Raw genomic sequence first — 25,644 nt, 5'->3', positions numbered from 1 at the left:
TTAATAGGCTCGCTTTCATAATTATTTAATCCCATTAAACTAGTCCAATTAATTAATTAATCACACCCAAACCCATTAATTATAGATTAATCTCTCATTTAATTAAAATAAAAACACCCGAGCCCAAATAATAAAAATCTAGACCCGAACTAAAATTATTTGACCCATCATTTTAGACCCGACCCGGACCCAAAACCCGGGCCCGACCCGCCTAAACCCAAAACCCACCCTGTACGACATCTCCCCATTCTCCCTCACCCAACCCTCACGACAACAGCCCTTTACCTCCTTGTTATTGCCCTGCTCCGGCCACCCCTGGCCGGAGCGCCGCCGGCAGGACCACCCCAGGGTCCTGCCGGTTCCAACAGACCAGCCCTGGACCATCCCCATGCCTTGCATGGAGCAGCCGACCCCCTCTCATCCATACTTGCCGCGCAGCCTGCGCAGCCCCCAAGCCAAGGGTTTTCTGACCGGCTCCGGCCACCACCGGCCGGAGCTCCAACACCGGGACCACCTCATGGTCCAGGCGCAACTTTAGGACCAGGCTTGGCTCACGCCAAGACCCTGCCTGAACCAACCGAAGCTCCAACCCACAACGAAGCCGCTGCGGGAAATCTGCCGATCCGAAGAAAGGACGCGCCTAGCTTGGGTTCGAGCCTTATCCATGAGCGAACCACCCCGCAAAACAGACCCTACGGACTCTAGTTAGGACCCCGAACCCAGACACAACCTTAGTACTAGGCCTGGCTCGAGCCAAAACTCAGCATGAAGAGCCCGACCCTTTCTCCTCCAACCGATCGGCGCAGGTTGCTCCTGAGACACAACCCACGTCCAGCCTTGTTCCAGCTTGGTTCAAGACCCGACCACCCTCCTAAACTGACCCTAAGGAACCCTCCTAGACTCAAGAACCAATTGGCAGCAGACTCGATCAAGCCAAGAACAGAAATATCATCAAACTTGAGTCATCTTGCTAAGGAACGTGAAACATGCATGAACAATAAAAATATCCTTCGAAACTGAAAAACGCATGCATTAATGGATCACTCATGTAAAAATCAGTGTACTATGATTTAAACGGTGGGCAATAAGGGATTCGAAACGTGCCTTGTTGAAGATTTGAACAAAACGTTGATATCGACACGTATCGGGCTCGCCGGGACGAACGGATCTTCAAACTAATTTAAAAACCTTGAAGAATTGGATATGGAGGCTAGTGATTCTGCTGTAAAAACGTGGGAGATGAGAAGGAAGAATGTGGAGGCGGCTAGGTGAGTTTTGGCGTGGTTTTTTTTTTTTTTTTTAAAGGGTAGGATTAGGTTAAATCTTTTAATAACACATGGTTAAGATATTAAGTAATTATTGAATAAAATAAAATTAGACTCTTAAATACAAAATAGTTAAATCGGATATTTAACTTAAATCCCGAAATATAAAAATAGGGGATTTTTAAAAGTTATTAAAAGTCATTAAAATGACTTATTTTGGGTAAAAACTAGCACATAATTAAATATATATCTAAATACCTTAATTTTCTTCAAATTATATCATAAAATAATATTTTAAGGCTACTAAAAATATCATAAAATATTTTGGGTGTAAAAGTAATATTTCGTCCGTCCACGGTCCCGCCTACGCGATCGTAAAATAAACTTTCTAAGATAAATTCATAAATCAAATCATACCTATTTAAATGCCGAACAAATATTTAAAACATGCTAATAAATCATATAATTCACATAATAACATATAAAATTAATTTAACACATTTTCACCTTATTTTAAAATTATTAAATCCCCTAGTTATGCATGCGGATTTACGTGCCGAATTTCTGGGCGTTACAATTCTCTCCCCCTTAAATGGAATTTCGTCCTCGAAATTGAAACGAACTCTAAGCAAGAACAAGTTTCCTCGTGTAGTTCCGAATCGAGCAATCCAAATACGACAAATTCAATGCATTTAAATAACATTACCCGTGATGCGCAAAGTATCTGGTGCTGCTTCCTCTGCCTGCATCACAAAGACTCGTCCAGCAGCATTCTTCTTGGGACAATGCAGCATAATGTGTCCCGGTTCCTTGCAATGGTAGCACATGCCTGATCCCTTCATACACGGTCCTGGATGGGGCTTCTGGCATTTCTGGCAGAGAGGTAGTGCTTCTGCACGAGGGACGATAGCTCCTTGCTGTCTCAGTGGATTTGGGCCTTTCGACGGCCCAGTAGACTGCTTCTTTGCATCCTGCTGTGGATACGACTCATGGTACGATGTTTGTAGCTGCCTCTTCCTCTGTTGCTCCCTCAAGATATCCTTCCTACCCTCCTCGGATCGTAGTGCCCTACTCACCGCTGCCTCATAAGTGGTGACGTCCAACATGCGTACATCATGCTTGATGTCCGCCCTAAGCCCATCAACAAACTGTCTCAATTTCTCCGGTGCACTGTCAGCAATAAGGGGTACGAAGCGACACCCCCTCTCGAACTGTGTAATGTACTCCACCACAGACTTGTCCCCCTGACGGAGACTCATGAACTCCCGGATCATGCGGCTGCGCACATCCTCAGTGAAATACTTGGCAAAGAATATACGTCTGAACTCTATCCAAGTCAAAGTAGGTAGGTTCACGCCCCTAACAGCGCCTTCCCACCACGAGGCTGCATCCCCTCTCATCATATAAATTGCACACTTGACTCTGTCCACATCTGTAATCCCCATGTAGTCAAAGATAGACTCTAGTGATCGGATCCATCCCTCGGCAATGAGCGGATCAGTGGTGCCTGTAAACTCCTTGGGTCCCTTCTTCTGGAACCGCTCAGCCACATCCTCATCGTGTGAAAGCCTCGGACGTGCCGCCTGCTGCTCCAACAGAGCAGTAATCCCAGCCATCATATTCGCATTGGCCTGCTCCAATGCTGAAAGAGGATTCTGTGGAGGTGGAGGTGGAGGTCCCCCACGTCTGTTCACTGGTCTCGGAGGCATTCTGTACCACCACATATTTCTTTACGTAAATCGCCATGCATAACTAATATTTTTGACTTTAAGACTGTCGTAACTTTAAATTCTCATTTTCATAAATAAATAAAAACATAACTCATGTGTCCCATGCATAAATCATAATTTAAAACACTTAAAACTTACAGACTGGCAGTGCGGCTTCTGAGCTCCGTGTAGCAGGCTAGTAACCCTCCAAGGACCAAGGCTCTGATACCAAATGAAACATCCTAGAACTTCTAGTGACTTTTTTTTTTTTTTTAAAACTCTCTTTGATAATAAAATAATGAATATGAATATATATATATATATATGCCCATACATATATATATAATACTTAAAAATAACTTTACTTAATTTAATATAAATTTACCCTTTAAACATAAATAATAACGAAAGTACATGCATGCAAATAAATACCTAACATAAATTACTAAATAATAATCCATAAGATTATCATAATAAAAGTCCTAAATAATATTCCTTTGACAAGAATCCATGCAAACTTATGAAATAAATACTAAAAATTTAATAATAAAACATATGCGGAAATAAATGTTCTAGTTTCAACATAAAATTCATAATTGAGCGATGGTCACGGGTACTAGCCGCCTGGATACTCATACGCCCTCGCCGCCAGTCGGAAACACATTAACTTCATTAATATTCTGCTCACCTGCACCATTTAAATCTAGTGAGCCTAGAGGCTCAGCACGTTCTATCCTTATATAACAAAATGAAACCACACACAAGCACACATCATATAAAATACGTGAATAATAATTATACGTGCATGCTCTTAAAAATATATGCATATAGACATGAATAAATAATTATAATGCTTCATCGTCATGCTAAACATAAACATCATATTTAATAAATCTCATTAAATACTTTTCATCATTTCTTAGTTCTCAACAGGTCGTATCCATGTCGGTGGCATCATACTAATCGATTGATCAATCTATAAACCAACGTACGCGGCGGTGGGGTTTTCACCTCTGTGCTGCCACTTCACCAGCCCTCTCAGCTGGATCCATAAGCTCATCATACTTATACATCATTAGGAAGGTCACCGGGCCCAGGTATCCCGGCCTCCAACCACATCACTTTCCACCTTCACTTCAACTTCCATAAAAATATATTTTTCTTAACATGCAATTTAAACTTATCATAAAAATTCTTAATGATGCATGAACATATAAATTCTCATATACTTCTTTATTTTCATGAAAATTCGCCCGTAAATATATATTTAATTTATTTTCTTAAAAATAATACTTATATATCTAATAAAAATGCATGCATGAATTAAATATATATTTACGGACATTTATTTTTTCCAAGGACTTGTTCGAGCTGCTGACCGCTAGACTTAAACTCAAAAATTCTTAGACTGGCCCAAAAACCCAAAAGCCCAACCTGACCTGGCCCATTAAGCTTCTTGGGCCCTCAAGCCCAAGAGAAACTAACGGCTCACTTAAAATATACTTTAAGCCCATTAACTAATTAACTTAACACTTAATTAATAAAAGTATTATTTAACCATTAATTATAAAGTAGACCGATAAAATTATTAAACCCGACTCCACTTGGCCCAATAATTCTCATGGATCACACGGTCCATGACAAATTAATAGGCTCGCTTTCATAATTATTTAATCCCATTAAACTAGTCCAATTAATTAATTAATCACACCCAAACCCATTAATTATAGATTAATCTCTCATTTAATTAAAATAAAAACACCCGAGCCCAAATAATAAAAATCTAGACCCGGACTAAAATTATTTGACCCATCATTTTAGACCCGACCCGGACCCAAAACCCGGGCCCGACCCGCCTAAACCCAAAACCCACCCTGTACGACATCTCCCCATTCTCCCTCACCCAACCCTCACGACAACAGCCCTTTACCTCCTTGTTATTGCCCTGCTCCGGCCACCCCTGGCCGGAGCGCCGCCGGCAGGACCACCCCAGGGTCCTGCCGGTTCCAACAGACCAGCCCTGGACCATCCCCATGCCTTGCATGGAGCAGCCGACCCCCTCTCATCCATACTTGCCGCGCAGCCTGCGCAGCCCCCAAGCCAAGGGTTTTCTGACCGGCTCCGGCCACCACCGGCCGGAGCTCCAACACCGGGACCACCTCATGGTCCAGGCGCAACTTTAGGACCAGGCTTGGCTCACGCCAAGACCCTGCCTGAACCAACCGAAGCTCCAACCCACAACGAAGCCGCTGCGGGAAATCTGCCGATCCGAAGAAAGGACGCGCCTAGCTTGGGTTCGAGCCTTATCCATGAGCGAACCACCCCGCAAAACAGACCCTACGGACTCTAGTTAGGACCCCGAACCCAGACACAACCTTAGTACTAGGCCTGGCTCGAGCCAAAACTCAGCATGAAGAGCCCGACCCTTTCTCCTCCAACCGATCGGCGCAGGTTGCTCCTGAGACACAACCCACGTCCAGCCTTGTTCCAGCTTGGTTCAAGACCCGACCACCCTCCTAAACTGACCCTAAGGAACCCTCCTAGACTCAAGAACCAATTGGCAGCAGACTCGATCAAGCCAAGAACAGAAATATCATCAAACTTGAGTCATCTTGCTAAGGAACGTGAAACATGCATGAACAATAAAAATATCCTTCGAAACTGAAAAACGCATGCATTAATGGATCACTCATGTAAAAATCAGTGTACTATGATTTAAACGGTGGGCAATAAGGGATTCGAAACGTGCCTTGTTGAAGATTTGAACAAAACGTTGATATCGACACGTATCGGGCTCGCCGGGACGAACGGATCTTCAAACTAATTTAAAAACCTTGAAGAATTGGATATGGAGGCTAGTGATTCTGCTGTAAAAACGTGGGAGATGAGAAGGAAGAATGTGGAGGCGGCTAGGTGAGTTTTGGCGTGGTTTTTTTTTTTTTTTTTTAAAGGGTAGGATTAGGTTAAATCTTTTAATAACACATGGTTAAGATATTAAGTAATTATTGAATAAAATAAAATTAGACTCTTAAATACAAAATAGTTAAATCGGATATTTAACTTAAATCCCGAAATATAAAAATAGGGGATTTTTAAAAGTTATTAAAAGTCATTAAAATGACTTATTTTGGGTAAAAACTAGCACATAATTAAATATATATCTAAATACCTTAATTTTCTTCAAATTATATCATAAAATAATATTTTAAGGCTACTAAAAATATCATAAAATATTTTGGGTGTAAAAGTAATATTTCGTCCGTCCACGGTCCCGCCTACGCGATCGTAAAATAAACTTTCTAAGATAAATTCATAAATCAAATCATACCTATTTAAATGCCGAACAAATATTTAAAACATGCTAATAAATCATATAATTCACATAATAACATATAAAATTAATTTAACACATTTTCACCTTATTTTAAAATTATTAAATCCCCTAGTTATGCATGCGGATTTACGTGCCGAATTTCTGGGCGTTACATTTTTATTATATCAAATTATTGTGAGAGTTTTTAGGAAGCACTTATAATCAGTTTTTACTCTATAAAATTATGAAAAAAAAAACTGAAAAATGTTTCTTAATATTTCTCCGAAACACGACCCAAATCAACGATGGAGAGAATTTGTACATAAAAAGTGGCCGGATTTGTTGCAGATGATGCAAAATGGGCTAATATATTATTCATTCATACAATAAAATACCTGAGAGAAGAAGTGTGGAAAAACAAGTTATGTCAATCAATTATGCACTGGAGCCTTGACTCTAAAAATGGGTTTGATCGGGTTGATTATACCAAATTAAATTTACTTTTATAATCTTAACTTTAATTGAATATATATTTAAAATATATCTACTTTTATTAATTAAAGTAAAACATAAGTATATTTTATAATATTAGATGTATGTGTTCCGTTGGCTAGCATTTAAATAAAATTTGTCAGCATGGTACTAGTGTCATTTTTTTTTTTTTTACCTTTTTTTCCCCTTAAAAAAAATTCAGAGATAAGTTTGTTATATTTGAACCTCAAATAAAAAAATTTATAATATATATATTTTTTACTTTAATGTCGTATGAATTATAAATCATGAACATGCAATTCCATATTGTCTAATTGCGATCTTATTGTTCTGAAAGATGCAAACTTCTCCCAAGTCAATGATCAGATCACTCCTAATAATTGATTAATTTCAACATATGTTTCTCACACCTTTTGTCCAAGGATGTCGCCAATTGCAACTAATCTAATGAATTTATATCGTGCATGATCATTTACTTACAACTATGAAATCCAATTATTGCACCTAACCAAATGAATTTTCGTTAGTTCAACGCCTGGTTAATTTTATTTTATTTTTCCCATTATACAAATCATTAAATCTCAATGTCTCAATTACCACACGCAAACTCTCTTTCCCAAATAACGTGGTCATAATTTGCGGCTTAACTTGGATAAATAATGATACAATATAAATCCAAATTATATTTTTGTCGGAAAATAAATAAATAAATAAATAATAATAACGTGAAAAGCAAATAAAATGTTAGTTCCTTAAAAAAAAAAAGAAAAGAAAAAAGAAAGAAAGAAATAGTAACATTGACTTATGGACTGGTTGTTTGGTAGGTTGGGGTTGAACTTGAATCGATAAAACATGGAAGTGGTCTAAATTCTTGGAAGAAACGTGGCTGTTGGTATCCCATTTATATTTTTATTTACAAGAAGACAAAAGTTCGGGATTCACGTTGGATTACGAGACTCGCTCTTCCCACCAGGATTTCATTGCCCACATATATGACCAAGTAGCAGAGTAGGGGTGGAGGAGTACTGGAGCTACTGCCATAGCTTTGGTTAGGTGAAGATGTCATCTAACTACGGCGCAGACGCGGCGGCGGCGACTCCGCTGCTGGAGAGGAAAGCGGCGGGTGGATGGCTGAGCAAGGTTATAGATGTGGAGGAGGCTAAAGATCAGATTCTTTTCGCACTGCCCATGATACTCACTAATGTTTCTTACTACTTCATTCCACTGGTCTCTGTTATGTTCGCCGGCCACCTCGGAGAACTCGAGCTCGCCGGCTCCAATCTGGCCAATTCTTGGGCTGCTGTCACTGGTTACGCTCTCATGGTAATTCTTTTTTCTATCCTGAGATTAAAGAATTTGTTGATGGATTCGTGTGATGTGGGTTAAGCATATAACATTAGTTAGAGCATATGATCTTGAACCGAGAAGTGATTTTTAACCAAATCACAAGTTTCTTTACTTGGGAACTTGTTTCTTGTTACTGTGGATTATGCTTTCTTTGGGTATAAATGACAGCAATGATGGTGGGAGTTGGATCGATCCTCAAATTGAGATAAGGATGAGAATTGATTGCTATGTTAACATTTATTCATCTTTATCTGTATTCTGGTCCTTGTTCTATGATGTAAGGAAAATTTAATATTCGCCAAATTAATATTCACCGATGCTAAAAGGGTTTTCGGAAAACAGCACGCTGAGTTTTTTAGACAACTTTACTGCTTTAATTGGTTGTCTTTTTCTCTAGAAAATTGATTTTAGAATGTGTTGTGTCCTTAGGTTAACCTCAAAAAGGTAACATTTTTAACTTGTTTTTCTTGAAACATCTGGGAAATATGCAAAACATAAAGTAAAGAGAAGGATTGACCTAAACCTACTATCAGACGAAATATTGCTCCATTCTTCAATTGATTCACATGGCGACCACATTAATTTTTTGCTTCTTGCTCTAGGTTGGCTTGAGTGGTGCCCTCGAGACATTATGCGGACAAGGATACGGTGCAAAATTGTATGGGATGCTTGGTGTATATCTACAAGCATCCTGCATTATAACCGTCGTCTTCACAATTGCAGTATCCATTCTGTGGTGGTTTTCTGATAGCGTATTGATTTTCCTGCACCAAGATGCTCAAATAGCAGACCAAGCCGGTCTGTATCTGAAGTATCTCATTCCCGGGCTTTTTGCTTATGGATTGTTGCAGAATCTTTTGAGATTTCTTCAGACACAGTGCGTGGTAATGCCGCTCGTCGTGTGCTCGTTGGTCCCTTTGGCCCTCCATTTTGGAATTGTCTATGTTTTGGTTAACTGGACTACACTAGGATTTAGGGGAGCTCCCGTAGCAGCTTCCATTTCGTTGTGGATTTCAGTACTTATGTTGAGTTTATATGTGCTCAAGGCGAAGAAATTTGAGAAAACGTGGGAAGGTTTTACCCGCGAGTCTTTTAGTCATGTCTTTACGAACTTTAAGATTGCTCTGCCTTCTGCAGCCATGGTTTGGTTAGTAATTCTTATAAGTTCATGTTTTTATATGATATGTGATTGACGGATTGAAATTTGAATGGAACAAATTTTTTTTATTCGTCTGATCTGTATCAGTCTGGAGTATTGGGCATTTGAGATTCTAGTTTTGCTGGCTGGATTGATGCCAAACTCTGAAATTTCCACTTCACTGATTGCAATGTGGTGAGTTTTCGGCTTCTGTCTTTCTCTTTAACTGTCTTGATCCAAAGATTATACAATGGATTTTGAAAATTCCAATAAGTTTAAAACGCGTTTTTCATGTCTACTGTCTAAGTATCTCCCTGTAATATTTATGCAGTGTAAATACAGAAGCCATCTTGTTTATGGTTGCTTATGGCCTCAGTGCTGCAGCAAGGTAATTACACTAAAAATCAACTAACCTTTCTTATTCCTCCATCATCTCCTTCCGATTTAATCATCCGGTAATTCTTGCCATATGTCCTTGCAGCACGAGGGTATCTAACGAGTTAGGAGCTGAAAATCCTGATCGAGCCAGACATGCCATGGTTGTCACTCTTAAACTAGCTGTTCTCGTTGTAGTTTGTGTTGTTTTAGCCCTGTTTTTCGGACATAATTTGTGGGCTAGTTCCTTTAGTAACAGCCATGTGATTATCGATGCATTTGCTGCGATGACACCCCTACTCATCGCATCTGTTACGTTCGATTTTATTCAAGGAATCTTATCAGGTTGGTTTGCTCCCCAAAAGTTTGCATGTTTCTTGATGATTACCTTAAATGTTTGATGCTATTTCTAAAATTACACTAAATTTACAGGAGTAGCAAGAGGATGTGGTTGGCAGCATTTGGCAGTGTTCATTAACTTGGGAACGTTCTACTGCATTGGCATGCCTATTGCTGCTCTACTCGGTTTCAAGTTTAAGCTATATGCTAAGGTAAACTTGCGCATATCGATTTATCACCTCAATATAATGCATCCTTCATCGTCACATCCCACGAGTCAAACGATATATTATATTATTTTTTTGATTGAATCTTCTTTGTTTTGTTTGGAAACAGGGATTATGGATCGGGTTAGTTTGTGGTTTATCAATCCAAATGATAGGTCTTTTTCTGCTTTCGAAGTTCTCAAAGTGGTCAAGAGTAGAGCTCTCCCATGCATGATTTATTATCCTCCAATATTGGTGAAGCCATTGTTCAAGTTTTGTACCGTTAGATTAACCGGAGAAACAACCCAATAAAATCAGTTTTCAATTTATATGTTTCTCCAATGTCTTTTTGAACAAATCCCAATCAAGTATTCAAGTGATTTCTATTTAGCTCATTTTTTAAATACTATTTAGCTTCATTTTGAGTTTAATGTAATCTATATGACAATTAAATATCAGTATCTTAATTCATGTGAAGAATAAGATTATTCCGAGGCCGCACATACTAAACAGTAATAGATTACACTTCCCGTTCTTTCTTTAGTTTTTTGTTTTTGTTTTTATCTTTTGTCTTTTTGTTTTTTGTTTTTCGATATTTCAAATTGCAGTTTAATTTTTCAATAATTTTTATAACTATGATATTATTACTATTTAAATATAAATCAAATTAACTAGAATTAGGTTGTGTGCGCCCATACACTAAGTTTATAATAAAAGGCTGCTGCCTCGTCTCATCAATCAGAGAACAAGTTTAATTAAGGCTTTTGGGATACCGGAGTTCTCGGAGTAAATGAGTATTGGACATTTGGTTGATTATCAAATTTTAATTTTATTTATCGGTTTCTCGAATCGTCTGTCGCATATGTTTGTCTAATGTGGTTTACTTAATTAGGGTTGTTTGTAGATTATTGTAGGGGTGGCAAATTTTTAAAAAATCTCGACCCGTCTCGATTCTCAACCCGTTTCCGTCCCGAATTTTTTTCGTCCCGAATTTTTCCCGACCCGATCAATGTCGGAATCGGGATCAGGATAGGTAACCCTTCCCAACGGGATTCTCAACCCGACCCGAATATAAAAACAATATTTTTTAATAATATTTTTTAATTAAAAAATTAATTTTTTTTAATTTTATGTTTTAATATTAATGTTTTATAATTATATACCATATAATTTTTTTTATATTTATATTTTTTAATATTAACATTGAGTTATAATTTTTTATTTTGTTTTTTTTATTGTTATTAATAATTATATGTTTTTTTATTAATCAAGTAGTTGTTTTAGTTTATTTGTAATGTACTAAAAAAATGTTTTAGTTTTTTAATGGTTATATATAAAAAAATTTTAATTTATTTGTAATGTATTAAGAAATTATTTGATTTTTTTCTAAAATTTTTTTCAAAAAAATATTATTCGAGATTATCCTCTTCCGACCCGACGGGATCCCGAACATTCGGGTCCCGACACATCTCGGGTGCGGGATCGGAAGAAAAAAAATATCTCAATTCATATCGGAACGGAAATCGGGTAAGGGGGTTACGGGACGGGTCCCGACCCGATTCCACCCTTAAATTATTGTGTTAGTAAATTGACATCTTTTTGTTGTTGTTATTATTATTATTATTAAAGTAAGATTTTAACAATTATGTCTTTGTTGTATCATTTTATTTTGTTAATATTTTTTTTGTTTTTTCTATAACTTTTTTTTAAATTTTTTTAAATCTCATTATTAAAGAGATTAGATATGTAATTATTTTTGAAAAGATATTTTATATAGTTAAATATATTTTAAATATATTTAATTTTTTATATATAAAAATAACGTTGATCATTTCATTATAAAGTTTTTGAATTAGAATTTAGAGCACAGTTGCGATATGTGAAAATGGTCGATATCTAAATGACTAAAATACTTTCAAGCGGAAAACCACACCAGCAACTCATTGGAAGAGTTTTATGGGCGAGCTACCAAATAACTTGTGGGCCCTGGCAATTTTATTTGGGCCTATTAATCGACAATTTTGGGCCTTTTTTTGAGTTCATCACCAACCCATTTCTTTCCTCTTAGTTTTTTCCTCTACTCGCCCCCGGATTTCCCCGACGACGAAACGCCGCCGTGAATATGGCCGAGGCCGAAGGCGAAGCCGGCCATCAGATATCCCTCTTCATTAATTCAGGAATTTACCGGTTCGGTGACGCTAACGTGGTTTTCATGGACCCCGTTCGGGTATTGAACCGGTCCTACACGCGGTTCAACGTGTCGCCGTCCGTTTACTACTCCCGTTTCTTTCAGTCCTCGAGTTACTCAACTGTGATAGACGATGGTGTTCCAACTTGTGCCAACAAACGAAAACGCAGCAAAAATCTGAAGAGAAAACTCCACGAGCTCAATTCACGGGAAAAAATCGCCGATCAACGGCATCAGGTGTGATTTTCGTGCGGGAATTATTCTTATGTTGAAAGCTTAAAAATTTTATTTTATGTTGTTGATTTTTTTATTTTTTAAAATTTTTTGAAGGAAGTGAGGCCAGTTTTGGTGAATGCTCATGCGACATTGCTTCAAGCCGATCTGCTGTTGGAAATGATGAGGAATTTGAAGAATGATGGACGCAGTGATGCGAAGGGTGACGGAGATTCGAATCCTTCAGATATTGAGCTTGATTTTGTGAACTTGGGGAGCCTTTGGCAGAAGCAATTTTATGATATTATTCTTAATGTTGGTGTAGATGGTAATGCAGTTGGAATGGACGCTTAGTTTTACTTGATACTATTAAACGTTTTAATGCTTGAATCATATACTTCTGACATTTAGGCCATTCATTATTTAAAATATGGAAAACAATGTATTCTGTATAAATTTGCTGAAAATATCCCCTATTTTATTTGCTTATGAAATTAAATTTTTTACAAGTGTGAGGTTTGGTAGCATGGAATCAGGGACATATTATGTTATTTTAGTAGTGTGGATTACAAAGAGTGATGGAATAAAGCTACAGGATGACATATGGTAATCAAGAAAGACGGATCTTAGTCTCAGCATCAACCATCACACAAATTGATTAATTTCTACAAATACTTGGGGTTGAGTTAATTCAAGCTATATTTTAGTCCATTTTGGAGAAGTTTTTGCCAACAGGGAGTCCCAAAGCTGCAATTTTTACTGGATCCTTCACACTCTTTATTTGATAAAATGCAGATGAGAAAAGGAGAGTTTAAAGCTCTGTTTGTGAGGCTTGTCTTTTTTGTATGTGTGAGCTAGATGTGTCATGTATCGTAAAACTTGCAAATTTTTGTATAGCATTCACAGTTTGTTGATTTTTTGCAATAATGAGCTAGCTATGACTGGTCATTAAGTGTTTTGCCAATTTCATATTCTTTATGGAGCCGTACTATCCTTTTTATGCCCAGGTGTTGAATCATGTGATAAAAGCATTCTTCCAGCATTTGACAACTTTGTTGCCAATGAAGGTAGTGATGACATGGAGGCTGAAATATTTGACCGCAAGTTTATCTTGCCAAAGAAAAGTTGTTTTTTTATGGTGAGCAACACTTCTCAATTTTCTTTGGTCCATAATATTTAACTGTGATAGTGTGAATAGAAAGGTTAAACTTTAAAGTTACTGCAATATTGGTTGTTAATCTTGTTGGTATGTTTAGTTTGTCCCACATCGGTTGGATGAATTGCCTGGGTGTTTAATATATAGGCTTGGACAAACCTCCCCTCTTGAGCTAGCTTTTGAGGTGAGTTAGGTCCTAGTCTCATTTCTAACATGGTATCAGAGACCGGGTTTCATCGTTATGTGTTGAACGGCCCATAGTTGGCCTCACCCGTCCCATAATTGGGCCACCCATTTAATTTGATCTCCACGTTCCAGTCAATTCATTCCTGGACGTGCGAGGGGTGTGTTGGTGTGTTTAGTTTGTCCCACATCGGTTGGATGAATTGCCTGGGAGTTTAGTATATAGGCTTGGACAAACCTCCCCTCTTGAGCTAGCTTTTGAGGTGAGTTAGGTCCTAGTCTCATTTCTAACAAATCTCAAGAAACAATTTCTCTTCACCCAAAAATAAAAACAAAAACTATCAGTTAATTTTATTTTCTACTCAAAACATATTCTCATTATTTTCATTTTTCACATCTCTCCACGAAGTCTTTGCTTCTCACTAAACCTTTCACCATTTCTTATTATTATATTATGTTCTCCTTAATTATACCAAAATTTTAAAATAATATCATGGAAGCATTTCTTTAATGATTCAACATCTGTGATATCATTTTTTTCTCAATCATGACAGAACGAACATTTCATTTCCAAAAACTACTCCAATATTTCCATATTAAAACTAATTACTGCAATAGGTTTCACTCATTTGTTGTCAGCGCCAAAAAGTTCAAGTTTTTTTCCTTGTTGAAGTAGATGCTATTTTTTGACCATTCAGTTTCTTGTTTTAATGATTTTAGGCTAATTTTACTATCTGATATTCTGAATACCATAATTTTCTCATGTGGAAGTCGGATATTGGGCAGATTCAGAACCTTGTTTCAGGTAATTAACTGTTTTTGCAAAGTGATTATAATTAGTTTTTCTATCATAGCTTTGTTAGAAAACAATTTATAATTCTGGGAAAATACTAAACATGTAAAATTTCAACATGCATGAATATGCCATTTCAAACTTGGGCAGTACTTCATTGTTTTTCAGCAAGGACAGAAATTATTACCTCCTATTAGTTATGTCCATTTATGCTTGTCTCCCATCTATAAAGCATTCACCGTTCATCTGAGTCTAGCAAAATGTGTGCATCCACATCCCATAGTGGATATAAAACACGTTATGATTTTGGAGATGCTTGTGTAACATGGGAGAAGGTAGATTTAATTTCTGTCAAGTGAAGTTTCTCTGGTTTTTTATCCACGGGAGTGAGTGTTAAAACTTAAAATAGAAGACCTATTATTTTATTATTTATTGTAGAGCTATCAAAACTTGAGTTGAATGATTCCCAGCGAAGCTGGATTGCTGATCTTGATATTCTTGCAGCTGAAGCTGATTATGGCTTTAATTTGATAGTTATCGATCCACCATGGGAGAATAGCAGTGCACATCAGAAATTGAAGTAAGTAAATTATGATTTTATCAAATCTTCTGTATAATATGAAAGTCCTGCCCTCCTGCTCAAATTTCATCTCAATTTATACCAAAACGAAAAATTTCTGGGAAGTGATCAAATGATCATAAAGTTCACAGAATCTTTTTTCTATGCATAACAATTTCCCTTAAACGCGGTCTTTGGTATTTTGAGAGTTCAAAGTTCATTACTTCATGAAACAATTTGAATAGACTGTTTCACTAGTAGGACTGTAGCAGAGGATTAATACAGATGCTAAGTGCCTCTTATTTTATGGTTGCTTGAAAAATGCTTCTCGCTTTTGACACTTGATATCATCCTGCTATAATTCTTTGTTTTGGTTGTTTTATTCTTTCTTTTCCCATGACTACAGGTACAAAACTTTGCCGAATCGATACTTTTTATCTATTCCAATTACAAAACTTACGCATAAAGTTGGTGCTTTGGTGGCCCTATGGGTAACCAATAGGGAGAAATTGCGAACTTTTGTTGAGAATGAATTATTCCCTAAATGGGGTGTCAAGCATGCTGCAACCTTTTACTGGCTGAAGGTAGAATTATGACTGTTGACTGCGTCAGCGGATCAGAAGTCAATTCGCTTTAACGCTTTCGACCTGTTTCCATTTAATAGGTGAAAGCAGATGGCTCATTGATTGGTGAACTGGATCTCTTTCATCACAGACCATATGAGTGCCTCCTTCTTGGTTTTAGTCACGGGGAGGTGATTTTCACCATTCAAAATGCTATTCTGATTTTATTAGATGCTCAATATCGATTCTGACCCTACTTTGCACAGGATGCAAATTCCGAACATCTTCTGAGACTAATCCAGATACCAAATAATCAAGTAATCATCAGCATTCCAGGAGATTATTCAAGGAAACCCCCAATTGGAGGTATCTTTTTACTCATCTAGCCAAAAAATTTCCACTATTTTTGCTTTTATTTACTTTGCAGATTTCCGATCGTGGCAAGTTTGTCTTATCTGCTTAACTGAATCGTTGTGTACATGTTTACCCTGGTGATAAATTACATGATAACACCAATGTATTCAGATTAATTTTGACATCGCTTGTCTTTTGCATCCCTCAACACCAATAGAGTTGTTGGTGGATTATGTCCCAGGGTGCAAACCTGCTCGCTGCTTAGAATTGTTCTCCAGAGAGATGTTATCAGGCTGGACTTCTTGGGGTAACGAACCCCTCCGTTTTCAAGATTCAAAATTTTTTGTTAGCAGAAGGATGGTAGATGGGTGAATCCTAGATGAAAGGGTTCCCTGCAGTATTATTGGCCGATCCTGGCGCAATTCCTGAAGTAAGTCTTTATATCTTAACCCATCCTGCATTTTTTTTTCCCTCGGACACATGCACATGTGCAAGCACGCAGACAAGCGTAGTCGAGTCCATTACCATCAAAGATTCAAAATTGTGGTTTTAAGATGCTTATCAACATACTAAAATCAACATTAACATATTGGTTAGTTGCATATGCTCATATGGGATATTTTGAAGTAAAAGCTCTCAAGCCTTTATTTCTTTTCCTTTTTTTCCCTCTCATATCGACCTAAATAATGTGTTCTTCAACGCAAAAAGCAGATATTTATGAGTTGTGCACTTGTTTAATCTCAAGGTTTCACGCACAAACGGGAAAGAGATTGATGTTATGCTTTGCTTTACCTGTTCTATTTTCCAAATTTATCCAGCCTGGAGTATTGGGCCTTGTTTTGTTGCGGGATTGAGGCCAAACTCTGGAATTATCACAACGTTGGTGGCAATTTGGTGAGTTCTCTAAGATCAGTTTGGATTGAAGGATTTGGCATGGATTCAAAAATCCGCAGTTTTATTCATCATTATAGAAATCAGTTTTGACTAAATTATGAAGTAAACAAACTGGGTTAAAATCTATTTCATGCCTACTGACCAACCAACTATATGTCTTGTGTCGACAGAACTGAATCCATGGTCTACATGATTCGTTATAGTCTCAGTACTTCTGCGAGGCAATCAGGCAAGAATTCGTTGAACCAAATGAACTTTGCATCGTTTAACCCTCGTTTGTTCACGATATGTGAGAACATTTTTTGGATACAACAATGTGACTATCATTTGCCTCGATGACACCCCCTCGCAACTTTGTGATCTTATTCAAGGAATCCTATGAGGTCGATTGAGTTGACCTCCATAAAGCCTTTACATGTGCTCTGAAATTACTTGATATTTTTTGAAAAAAATGCATTGAGATTGGCAAGAAGATGTTAGTGGCAGCATCTGGCTGAGACGAACTTGGGAACATTCTACTTCCATCGGCATTTGGCGTACCTGTTTTTCATGTCGATGGCTTAGTTTTGTGGTTTATAAGTCTAGACGATTCGCCTTCTTTTGCTTTCAAATTTCAAGTTATGCACACTTGATAAAAGCTAGGAATTAGTTGATGGGGAGAAATCATTTGCCTCCCACGCAAATTTTCTCATTTTTATGTGTAAAAATTTTCAAAGTTCCGAGTTTTATTGCTTATTTTTCCATTGTTTTTTAGTAACATTTTCATAATCAAATACAAATATAATTCAATTTGTCTTGTAATCTTTGAAAGGCTAATTTCGTAGGCGCATTGTAAAATGAACTGTTTTATTCTAAAACAAATTCATTAATGTCACGTAACGTAACACGTGGCGCATCAGATTAAACGGGCTTGTCTGAAAATGAACTCGCCAGCTCATAAGATGGAACAATCCATCGTGAATCATTCATGGTCGTGCTATTTAAACATGATTTGATTTTTTTTTTAATAAGAGAGAGATAATCATATTAAAATTGAATGTATATACATAGATAAGATTGAATTTAACAATATAGATAATGATAATTGATATGATTGAAAGACTTACAAAAATATTGTTTTAGGAAAATAAAAAAAATCAACAAAGGTATAATTGTAATTTTAGATAATATTTAATCAAATTACTTAAAAATTAGTTTCTATACATCTATATATAAAATGTTTTGAAATTATAAAGAAATTAAATCTTCTACCGGTTAGAGAGTTTTTTTTTTTTCCTTATATTTTTTCCTTTTTTATATTTAGGTAGGGAACTAATAAATTTTAAATTCTCAATATAAGTCCATGATGCATGTTTTATTTACTAAATACTTCGAATTCATATTTTTCCCTTGATTATTTTGTTGATAATTTAAAAATTTTAAGTAATTTCTTATTACACATCCTTTCAAAACTAACGAATTTTCAAACATTCAGATTTTAATTAAAAAATAATTTAGAAATTCAGACATACACATATATCAATATATGTAAATAAACTTATTTGGAAATTATCCAGATCCTATGGGGTTCATATCATGCATTCAAGTGCCAGATGCTCTCCAGTTCAATATTTTTGCTTTTGCATTATCAAATTATACTTTAATTTCTCTTGCAATATTTGGGAGGCTAATTTTGTAAGCGCATGGTGTACGTAAAATGAACCATTTTTCAAAGGAGTAACGAGACGATGAGTCAAGTAGCAAAATAATCTTTGATCAATTATTTTTTAAAAGAAAAATTGACCCTTTCATATTTTTTTTTAAATGACCAAAATTATTATCCAACATTTGAAGACGATTTAATTCATGTCACGTGGTACATCAGAATAGTCAGGCTTGTCCGAAACTGAACTCGCCACCTCACAAGATATTAAGATGGAAGAACAATCGCATTAATCTCACGTGCTCATTTGCGTGTTCAGATGGTTGAAATAAAATCTAAATTTTTTTTTTTAAAAAAAAAAATCAAGTTAATAATATTTTTATATATTAGATAAGAAGATTGAATTTTGAAAACATTTACAATAATTTTTTTTTTCTTTTTAACAAATTCAGATGTCCTATATATGTAAAAAAAAAAAATTAATTAATTTGGGAAATGATGGAGATCCTCTCCGGTTCATAGTATGCAAGTGCCAGGTACTCTCCAGTTCATATTTCTGCTTACCGTTTAGTCTGTGCGTGTGCGCCACGTGTTTAATTCCTCTCTGCATGCAACGGTAAATTCTCTGGGTCTATAAAAGTCCACTTCCTCTTCCTTATTCTCCATCCCTCCCCCCATTCCTTTAGTTTTCCATTCAGTCCAATTAAGAATCCATTCTGCTTTTATTGATTTTTCAAGCTATATATGGCGAATAATAATCTGATCTTTGTTCTTTCTTCTCTTGCTGTGATCTTTGCTTGTCTTAGCCAATCCTCCCAAGCTTATCAATTCATTGTGGGAGGAAAAGATGGTTGGGTTTTGAGCCCTTCTGAGAGCTACAGCCAGTGGGCTGGAAGGAACAGATTTAGTGTTAACGACACTCTCTGTAAGTTATAATTTATGATCATGAAATCTGTTGTTATATATATACATAATTATTTAGAACAATCTCTAAAAATAAGTGATTATGAATTTTTTCTATATAAATTTGTAAACATAATCACTTATATTTAAAGTTCGGAGACACTATTTTATGAGCGTACTTAATTCTTTTCTGGGTTTTCAATGTATATGTCAGTTTTCAGGTATCAAAATGGAACGGATTCTGTGCTTGTGGTGAACAAAGATGATTACGACAACTGCAACGGCGGGAATCCGATACTGAAAATGGACGATGGAAACTCCGTCTTCAAATTTGATCGATCCGGCCCTTTCTACTTCATCACCGGCACCAAAGAGAACTGCGACAAAGGCCAGAAGCTACTCACCGTCGTCTTGGCCGTACGGAACCGCCCCCCTCCCCCGCCAACCGCCACCGCGCCGTCGCCAAACGGATTATCATCTCCGCCAGTCATCTCACCATCATCTCCACCGTCTTCCGAGACGTCTCCTCCCCCTGCTGCATCGCCAGATCAGGCACCTTCGCCGGCGAACCAAGTCTCCGGCCCCCCACCTTCGGCTTTATCGCCGGAGGCAAACCTGTCGCCACCTACACCTACGACGACGTCGAATACCTCTGCTCCCGGAGCAGGGAGCACTCCGGCGGGCGGTAACGCGCCACCGCCTCCGCGTTCGTTTGCTTGCGGTCCGGAAGTTGGGTTGGTGGTGGGCGTCGTCTCGGTTGTGTTGAGTTTGAGCTTTGGTGGCTTTGTAATCTCACCTTGATTGCTTTGTGTGCAGGTCTTCCAAATTTTCAGTCTTTTTATTTTATTTCATTTCATTTCATTTATAAAAAGTAAATTGGGTGCCCTTTCTTTGGTTATGTTTGTTTGTAATTTATTATTGGTGGTTGATTTGGAATTATAAAATTATCTCCACATTGTTTTAAAAAAAAAATCTTTCAAAATTATATTTAAGATAATTTTGTAATTTTAAATGTACTTTGTAATATAATCTTATTTCCAATCTTATTGCCAAAAAGATCATGGTACGTCATACATGTACAATGAGTCCTACACATTGAGTTACAAAGTGAATTTAAAATTACAACACTATCCTAAACACATTTTTGAAAGATTTTTTTCAAATCAATTGTAGTAATAATTTTGTAGTTTTAAATGCAATTTGTAAACTTTATTTGTACCCATGACATTTTCCATGTCAAAATTGTATTTTCTTAATAATACTTGTTGTTCCTTTCTGATTATGCGAGACATGTCCAACTTCCAAGTGGAGTCATTCATTGAATGATTTATGATACCATTTTTTTAATATTTAATTCAATTGCGTGCGTCCACGTATTAACACTTCATTTTATCCGTCTTTTCCTTTAATATTTCGTTTAGAAAATTAAGTTTTTTTTTTAAATAATACGCGCGGTGCATAACTTGATTGAGCATGATAGCATTAAATAATAAAGGATGACGTATAAAAAAAATTAGAATAGTTGCATTTATTATTTGAAAATATATATAGGTGACTAATTAAAACATATATATTTTGTGTGTGTATATATATTTGTGTATATGTATAAATGCGTCATCGAAATTTTAATTAAAATATAGTAAAACCCTAAGTGCAAATGGGTCAATATTCACGACGACGAATTGTAAAAATGTCACTGAACTATCACATTAAAACAGCCTAATATAAGTGCCAAATAGTTTGGTGTATACACACAACAAGTATGTACATTTTTTGGTGCACGATTAATATAAGCAGCACCATTTAAAAGAAATGTCACAGCATTTTCCTTCTCGGTCATGACTTTAGGTAAACAAAACATCATAGATACGAATCGTGTTTATCGAAACAATGTGATGTTAATAATATAATTTTAGTGGTTTAATTTTCTTCTAAATTAATTACGATAAAAAACTAAATTATACCAAGAAAAATTCTATATTAGATTTGTCTAGTTACTTGGATATATAATAATTATTTCAGTCACTGATGACGACATACAAACTGCAGTTTAATAATATTTTTTAAAAAAAAATTTACTCGATTAAGAAACATAATGTCAACTCTATTATATACTTTTATTTTGTTGGAATAACTCGATTAACTAGCTTTCTGGATGTGAAACTTCCGATCCTAGTTGAAATTTCTTGATACCCATCGGACTTAATTTTACAATTAAAGGTTAAATTATTTCAATATCATCTGATAAATAATTGGGAGTTTATAGTTTTATTATCTGATTTGAGCTTCAAACTCTTTGAAGATTCAAAAACAATCTTACGTTGGATTTTGATGTATAATGATTGATTCAAAAACTACAATTTAATAACTGTGATGATGAAAACTACATTTTATTTTACTTTTTTGGAGTATATGTGTTGACGCCTGAATATTTTGACAAATAAATTATTTTCATGTCGGCAATTAGACGATAGGCACCTCAACATTAGAAAATTAAAAATAATAATTGTATTTTATTAAATTTATTAAATCAGATATTTTAAAATAGTTTTGAGAACAAGATAACTTGTGCTGGTATATTTCTTAGAGAATAATAAACTTGTACTTATTTAATTGTTTGCCATTTTACATCGTTAATTCTATATATCATATTGCAAATTCAATTTTGTTTAAATAAACACAGGCTCAGAATCATCAGAAGGGATTGTTTTGCTTTGTTTTTTTTTTTAAAAAAAAAAAAATTAAAAAAAAAGTACCGAGATCCATGACTAAATTTTCAACTCAGATAATATATTAATAAATAATAATAACAACAGCGACAATAATACTATATATTTTCTTATATCAATAAAAAAATTAATATATTAACAAATGATGCAAATGTTTGTTTGATAAGTTACGTGACGTATCTAATTTCGATTCTTCAAGTCTAATCAAACTTCGTGTTGTCTCACCGGCCCGCACTCGAAAAGCTCAATTTATTTATTTTGTTTTTTTTTAATAAAAAAAAGCAGCATAAATTTTATATATTATTAGTAAAATCATCATTCAAAATACAAAGTATGAGCCCATTGGATTATTAGTTAACATGGATTTAGTGGGCCTAAACACGTTGTCCATGGACACTTTTTCTAAATATTTAATAATTTTTATTTTTCGAAAGTTAACTTCCAAATATTTGATATAAAATAAAAATCAACTAAATCTCGAAAATAAAAATGTTGTATACCAAAAGTCCGCATCTTAAAAAATAAAAAAACTTTTTTGACATACCTTAAATTTTATATAATACACATTGTCACAAACATATTTCCAAAAAAAAAAAACACACACACACACACACATTGTCACACACATAAGATATTTGTGGATATATATCGAACATATATTTGTGGATATTTCTAATAAACACATGTACTAAACTCGTATTCTTGTCAGATTGTTTGCTATTTAATCCCAAAGTTGTTCGTGGCATTGGTGTCATAAGTATAACTCATATGTACCACGAATTCCATAAAACAAATTTTACTCAAAAATCTTTAAAAAAATTTAAAAAAATGGCTGGACCAAAAAATGCAGTATAAATATAAAAAAGTGGGCCGTACATAAACATGCACCTTCCTAATCAAGGAAGCCCAAGTTGATATAGGCTTAGCTGGTCCCATGTGTTGACCCAATTATTAGAAATCAGACCACGTTATTTTTCTCAAGTTTAATTTATTTTCATTAGTCGCTGTCCGAGTCAAATCCAATAACCAAGCATAAATTTTTTTTTTTTGAAAAAACATTAGTGGTTTGAAGTAAAATTTGCGTGGAGGAATGTTTTCCTATGTCGGTTAAAAAAAAAAAAAAGAAAAATATTCTCAAACAAAAAATTTAATATGTTTAGACCAATCAAATATTTCCAACATAAAAAAATAAGGGTTCTAAATTTATAGTGACTATAAGAATAAGTGAATACGAATTTTGATCCTACATCAACTATGGTTTGATTAGATTGATTGTTTGAACAAAGAATTATTCTTTTTCAAGTGAAGTCCATTTGACAAGAGATTTCAATGAATTATTCTTTTTTAGAACATTTCCTCTTTGAAAATGCTAAACTTTATAAATTACCATCTCAAAAATATCTATGGGGTCGATGTGACATTTAGTAAAGAACGGTGAAGGTGTAAATATCGGCTCAAAATTCAGCAATAGGATACAAGTCAACACAAATTACGAAAGAAATAATAATAATAATAATGCTGTGACGATTTTTTTTTTCTTTCATTTTTTTTTTAATTTTTTTGATCTCTTTGTAATAATCGAAGGGTGAAAAATGAAAGATAAAATTGTACAAATGGAGAATGATATCTCTACCTTGATTAGTCTCCGGGATGAAATTTTTCCAATTCAAGATTAGTTTCCCTTTAGGAAGAGGACCCTGAAACTCGCGGCGAGGTCACCGGAAAAAGTGGTAGGAGCTGAGGCGCGGCGTCGCCGGGGGCCGTCCTCGGCGACGGGTGGAAGTAAAATTTCTTCTCGGCGATTGCCTTTTCCTCTTCCAACGAATTCCCGATCGCGGCCGGCGAGGGTCTGCTCAGATTATCCTCATTCAATGGCGTCGCCGGACTGAGAACCAGCGCCGGGAAGTCGAGTATGCTCGGAGATAAAATCTCGGGCTTTCTCGGCGAAAAGGCGGCGTTTTGAGACAAACCCGACATCAGTGTGTTGATCATGAGGCCGTTCTTGAGGCTGTTCCTGCGTTCGTAGAGCTTAAAACCTTGCTTCTTCTGGCCGGTGCTTTTGATAGGCGGTATGCTGCCGCCGGCGCCGCCTCTGGGGGCGGATGCGGAGGCCGACGTGGGATCGGTTCTGGAAACATGTTTGGCTGTTTCGGAGGAGCCGGTGAGCATCTGCACGACCTGTTTGAAGGAAGAAGTGTCGGCTTGTACAAAAGTGGTGGGATATGGATTGGATTCGTTAGATCTGAAAATGGGGTTTGGATTAGGGGTGAGCGGCGGGGTGGCGACAAGCATCACCGACGACCCATTACTGGTGGTGCAGCCGCCTCCGCCGCCATTGCTGTGGGGAGAGGTGGTGGGGGATGGGTTGTGCAGGTCTCTTTCTTGAATTCTTGGAGAGGTGATATCCATAATTGGTAATAAATGAAACACAAAGGGGAAAAAGGTTTGGGTGGAGATGAAAGCTTTATGAATGAGTGAAAAAGAAGAGGAATGGGAATGGGTTTGGAGATTGGAGGTGTTCTTTTCTTTTTTCACATTAAATATGGCAAACCATTTTTTAATTCAAATCATATAATATAATATAATGAGTCCTAATCAAATGACGAAACCTTCAAAGCAAACGATGGAAGAACTGATTCCTATTTATTTCTACCATTTGCTATAAAATTTTATTTTAATATTATATTTAATTTAATATAAATAAAAAAGAAAAACGCATGTTATCCTGTTTTGTTTTGTTTTGTTGTCAAGTTGAAGTCTTTGAGCCACCCAACAACCCCTTTTTTCCCCCACACTAAACCTGACTTGTTTTGTCTCTTTATATTTTGCTTCGCGGAAGGGTTGTAGGGATTGATTGGTCAATTTACATCCTTAAATAACATAATTGGTAATCACATCATTTATTAATATTAATAGTAATTTTGAATGTGGGAACTTTCAAGTTGAACTCATTGACTACAGAAACCTACAGTAGACCCAGTCTCTGATTGCGATTGAAAACTGTACCGTACGACACCCATCATCGTTTCTTTTACTATTTTACCCCCTCATTCTACAGTTACTGTATCCTATTAAAATCTTCTTCGTTGCATACAAACAAAATGAAGAATTTTTTTAAAAAATTTATTTTGTCAAAAAAAATTCGTAATATGTGTGAAAACGTACACGAATCTAAACGAACGAGACCGAAAATATATGAATTATTAGTAGATATTAATTAAAAAAAGGTGGTGATGGGATGGATGGTTGTAAAAGCAGGAAGAGGCGGTGTGTTGTTTTGCAT

The 25,644-nt window shown here is 36.0% G+C and overlaps 4 protein-coding genes across 6 annotated transcripts; 3 read left to right on the top strand and 1 right to left on the bottom strand.

Moving 5' to 3' along the window:
• The first annotated feature begins 7,619 nt into the window (after window positions 1–7,619).
• Window positions 7,620–10,672, top strand: LOC140867452 (protein DETOXIFICATION 18-like). Its single transcript, XM_073272519.1, has 7 exons — window positions 7,620–8,102; window positions 8,729–9,273; window positions 9,373–9,459; window positions 9,596–9,652; window positions 9,746–9,984; window positions 10,072–10,190; window positions 10,315–10,672. Exons 1-7 carry the CDS (start codon window positions 7,839–7,841, stop codon window positions 10,417–10,419), a joined length of 1,416 nt encoding a protein of 471 aa, XP_073128620.1. The 5' UTR covers window positions 7,620–7,838; the 3' UTR covers window positions 10,420–10,672.
• Window positions 10,673–12,243: 1,571 nt separating this feature from the next.
• LOC140867453 (methyltransferase-like protein 2) lies at window positions 12,244–17,845 on the top strand. 3 transcript variants are annotated; one of them, XM_073272522.1, is made up of 11 exons: window positions 12,244–12,609; window positions 12,703–12,913; window positions 13,593–13,723; window positions 14,696–14,729; window positions 15,222–15,297; window positions 15,683–15,860; window positions 15,941–16,030; window positions 16,106–16,205; window positions 16,435–16,623; window positions 16,939–17,087; window positions 17,258–17,845. In XM_073272522.1, the coding sequence occupies exons 1-9, from the start codon at window positions 12,307–12,309 to the stop codon at window positions 16,563–16,565; spliced, it is 1,254 nt and encodes a 417-aa protein (XP_073128623.1). In that variant the 5' UTR covers window positions 12,244–12,306; the 3' UTR covers window positions 16,566–16,623; window positions 16,939–17,087; window positions 17,258–17,845. The 3 variants fall into 3 exon arrangements, with proteins under 3 accessions (XP_073128623.1, XP_073128622.1, XP_073128621.1); XM_073272521.1 differs by having other exon boundaries at window positions 16,411–16,623; window positions 17,012–17,087; XM_073272520.1 differs by having other exon boundaries at window positions 16,411–16,623.
• A 1,543-nt stretch (window positions 17,846–19,388) lies between these two features.
• Window positions 19,389–20,517, top strand: LOC140867454 (early nodulin-like protein 14). The gene is made up of 2 exons (XM_073272523.1): window positions 19,389–19,654; window positions 19,847–20,517. Exons 1-2 carry the CDS (start codon window positions 19,474–19,476, stop codon window positions 20,431–20,433), a joined length of 768 nt encoding a protein of 255 aa, XP_073128624.1. The 5' UTR covers window positions 19,389–19,473; the 3' UTR covers window positions 20,434–20,517.
• Window positions 20,518–23,862: 3,345 nt separating this feature from the next.
• On the bottom strand, window positions 23,863–24,921 carry LOC140865139 (VQ motif-containing protein 4). The gene has a single exon (XM_073269662.1). It carries the CDS (start codon window positions 24,768–24,770, stop codon window positions 24,045–24,047), a length of 726 nt encoding a protein of 241 aa, XP_073125763.1. The 5' UTR covers window positions 24,771–24,921; the 3' UTR covers window positions 23,863–24,044.
• Window positions 24,922–25,644: the final 723 nt, after the last annotated feature.

This window comes from Henckelia pumila, chromosome 4 (assembly GCF_033568475.1).
Source record: "Henckelia pumila isolate YLH828 chromosome 4, ASM3356847v2, whole genome shotgun sequence".
NCBI classification, from domain to species: domain Eukaryota; kingdom Viridiplantae; phylum Streptophyta; class Magnoliopsida; order Lamiales; family Gesneriaceae; genus Henckelia; species Henckelia pumila.
This window is presented reverse-complemented; position numbering and strand designations above follow the sequence as displayed.

Excerpts from the sequence above, each read along its gene's own strand:
- LOC140867452 (XM_073272519.1), top strand. The coding sequence starts at position 7,839 with ATGTCATCTAACTACGGCGCAGACGCGGCGGCGGCGACTCCGCTGCTG. Across the intron at positions 8,103-8,728 it reads TCACTGGTTACGCTCTCATG|GTTGGCTTGAGTGGTGCCCT; the intron begins GTAATTCTTTTT and ends TTCTTGCTCTAG. Across the intron at positions 9,653-9,745 it reads GGCCTCAGTGCTGCAGCAAG|CACGAGGGTATCTAACGAGT; the intron begins GTAATTACACTA and ends ATGTCCTTGCAG.
- LOC140867453 (XM_073272521.1), top strand. The coding sequence starts at position 12,307 with ATGGCCGAGGCCGAAGGCGAAGCCGGCCATCAGATATCCCTCTTCATT. Across the intron at positions 16,031-16,105 it reads TTGGTTTTAGTCACGGGGAG|GATGCAAATTCCGAACATCT; the intron begins GTGATTTTCACC and ends TACTTTGCACAG. Across the intron at positions 16,206-16,410 it reads AAGGAAACCCCCAATTGGAG|AGTTGTTGGTGGATTATGTC; the intron begins GTATCTTTTTAC and ends CAACACCAATAG.
- LOC140867454 (XM_073272523.1), top strand. The coding sequence starts at position 19,474 with ATGGCGAATAATAATCTGATCTTTGTTCTTTCTTCTCTTGCTGTGATC. Across the intron at positions 19,655-19,846 it reads TAGTGTTAACGACACTCTCT|TTTTCAGGTATCAAAATGGA; the intron begins GTAAGTTATAAT and ends TGTATATGTCAG.
- LOC140865139 (XM_073269662.1), bottom strand. The coding sequence starts at position 24,770 with ATGGATATCACCTCTCCAAGAATTCAAGAAAGAGACCTGCACAACCCA.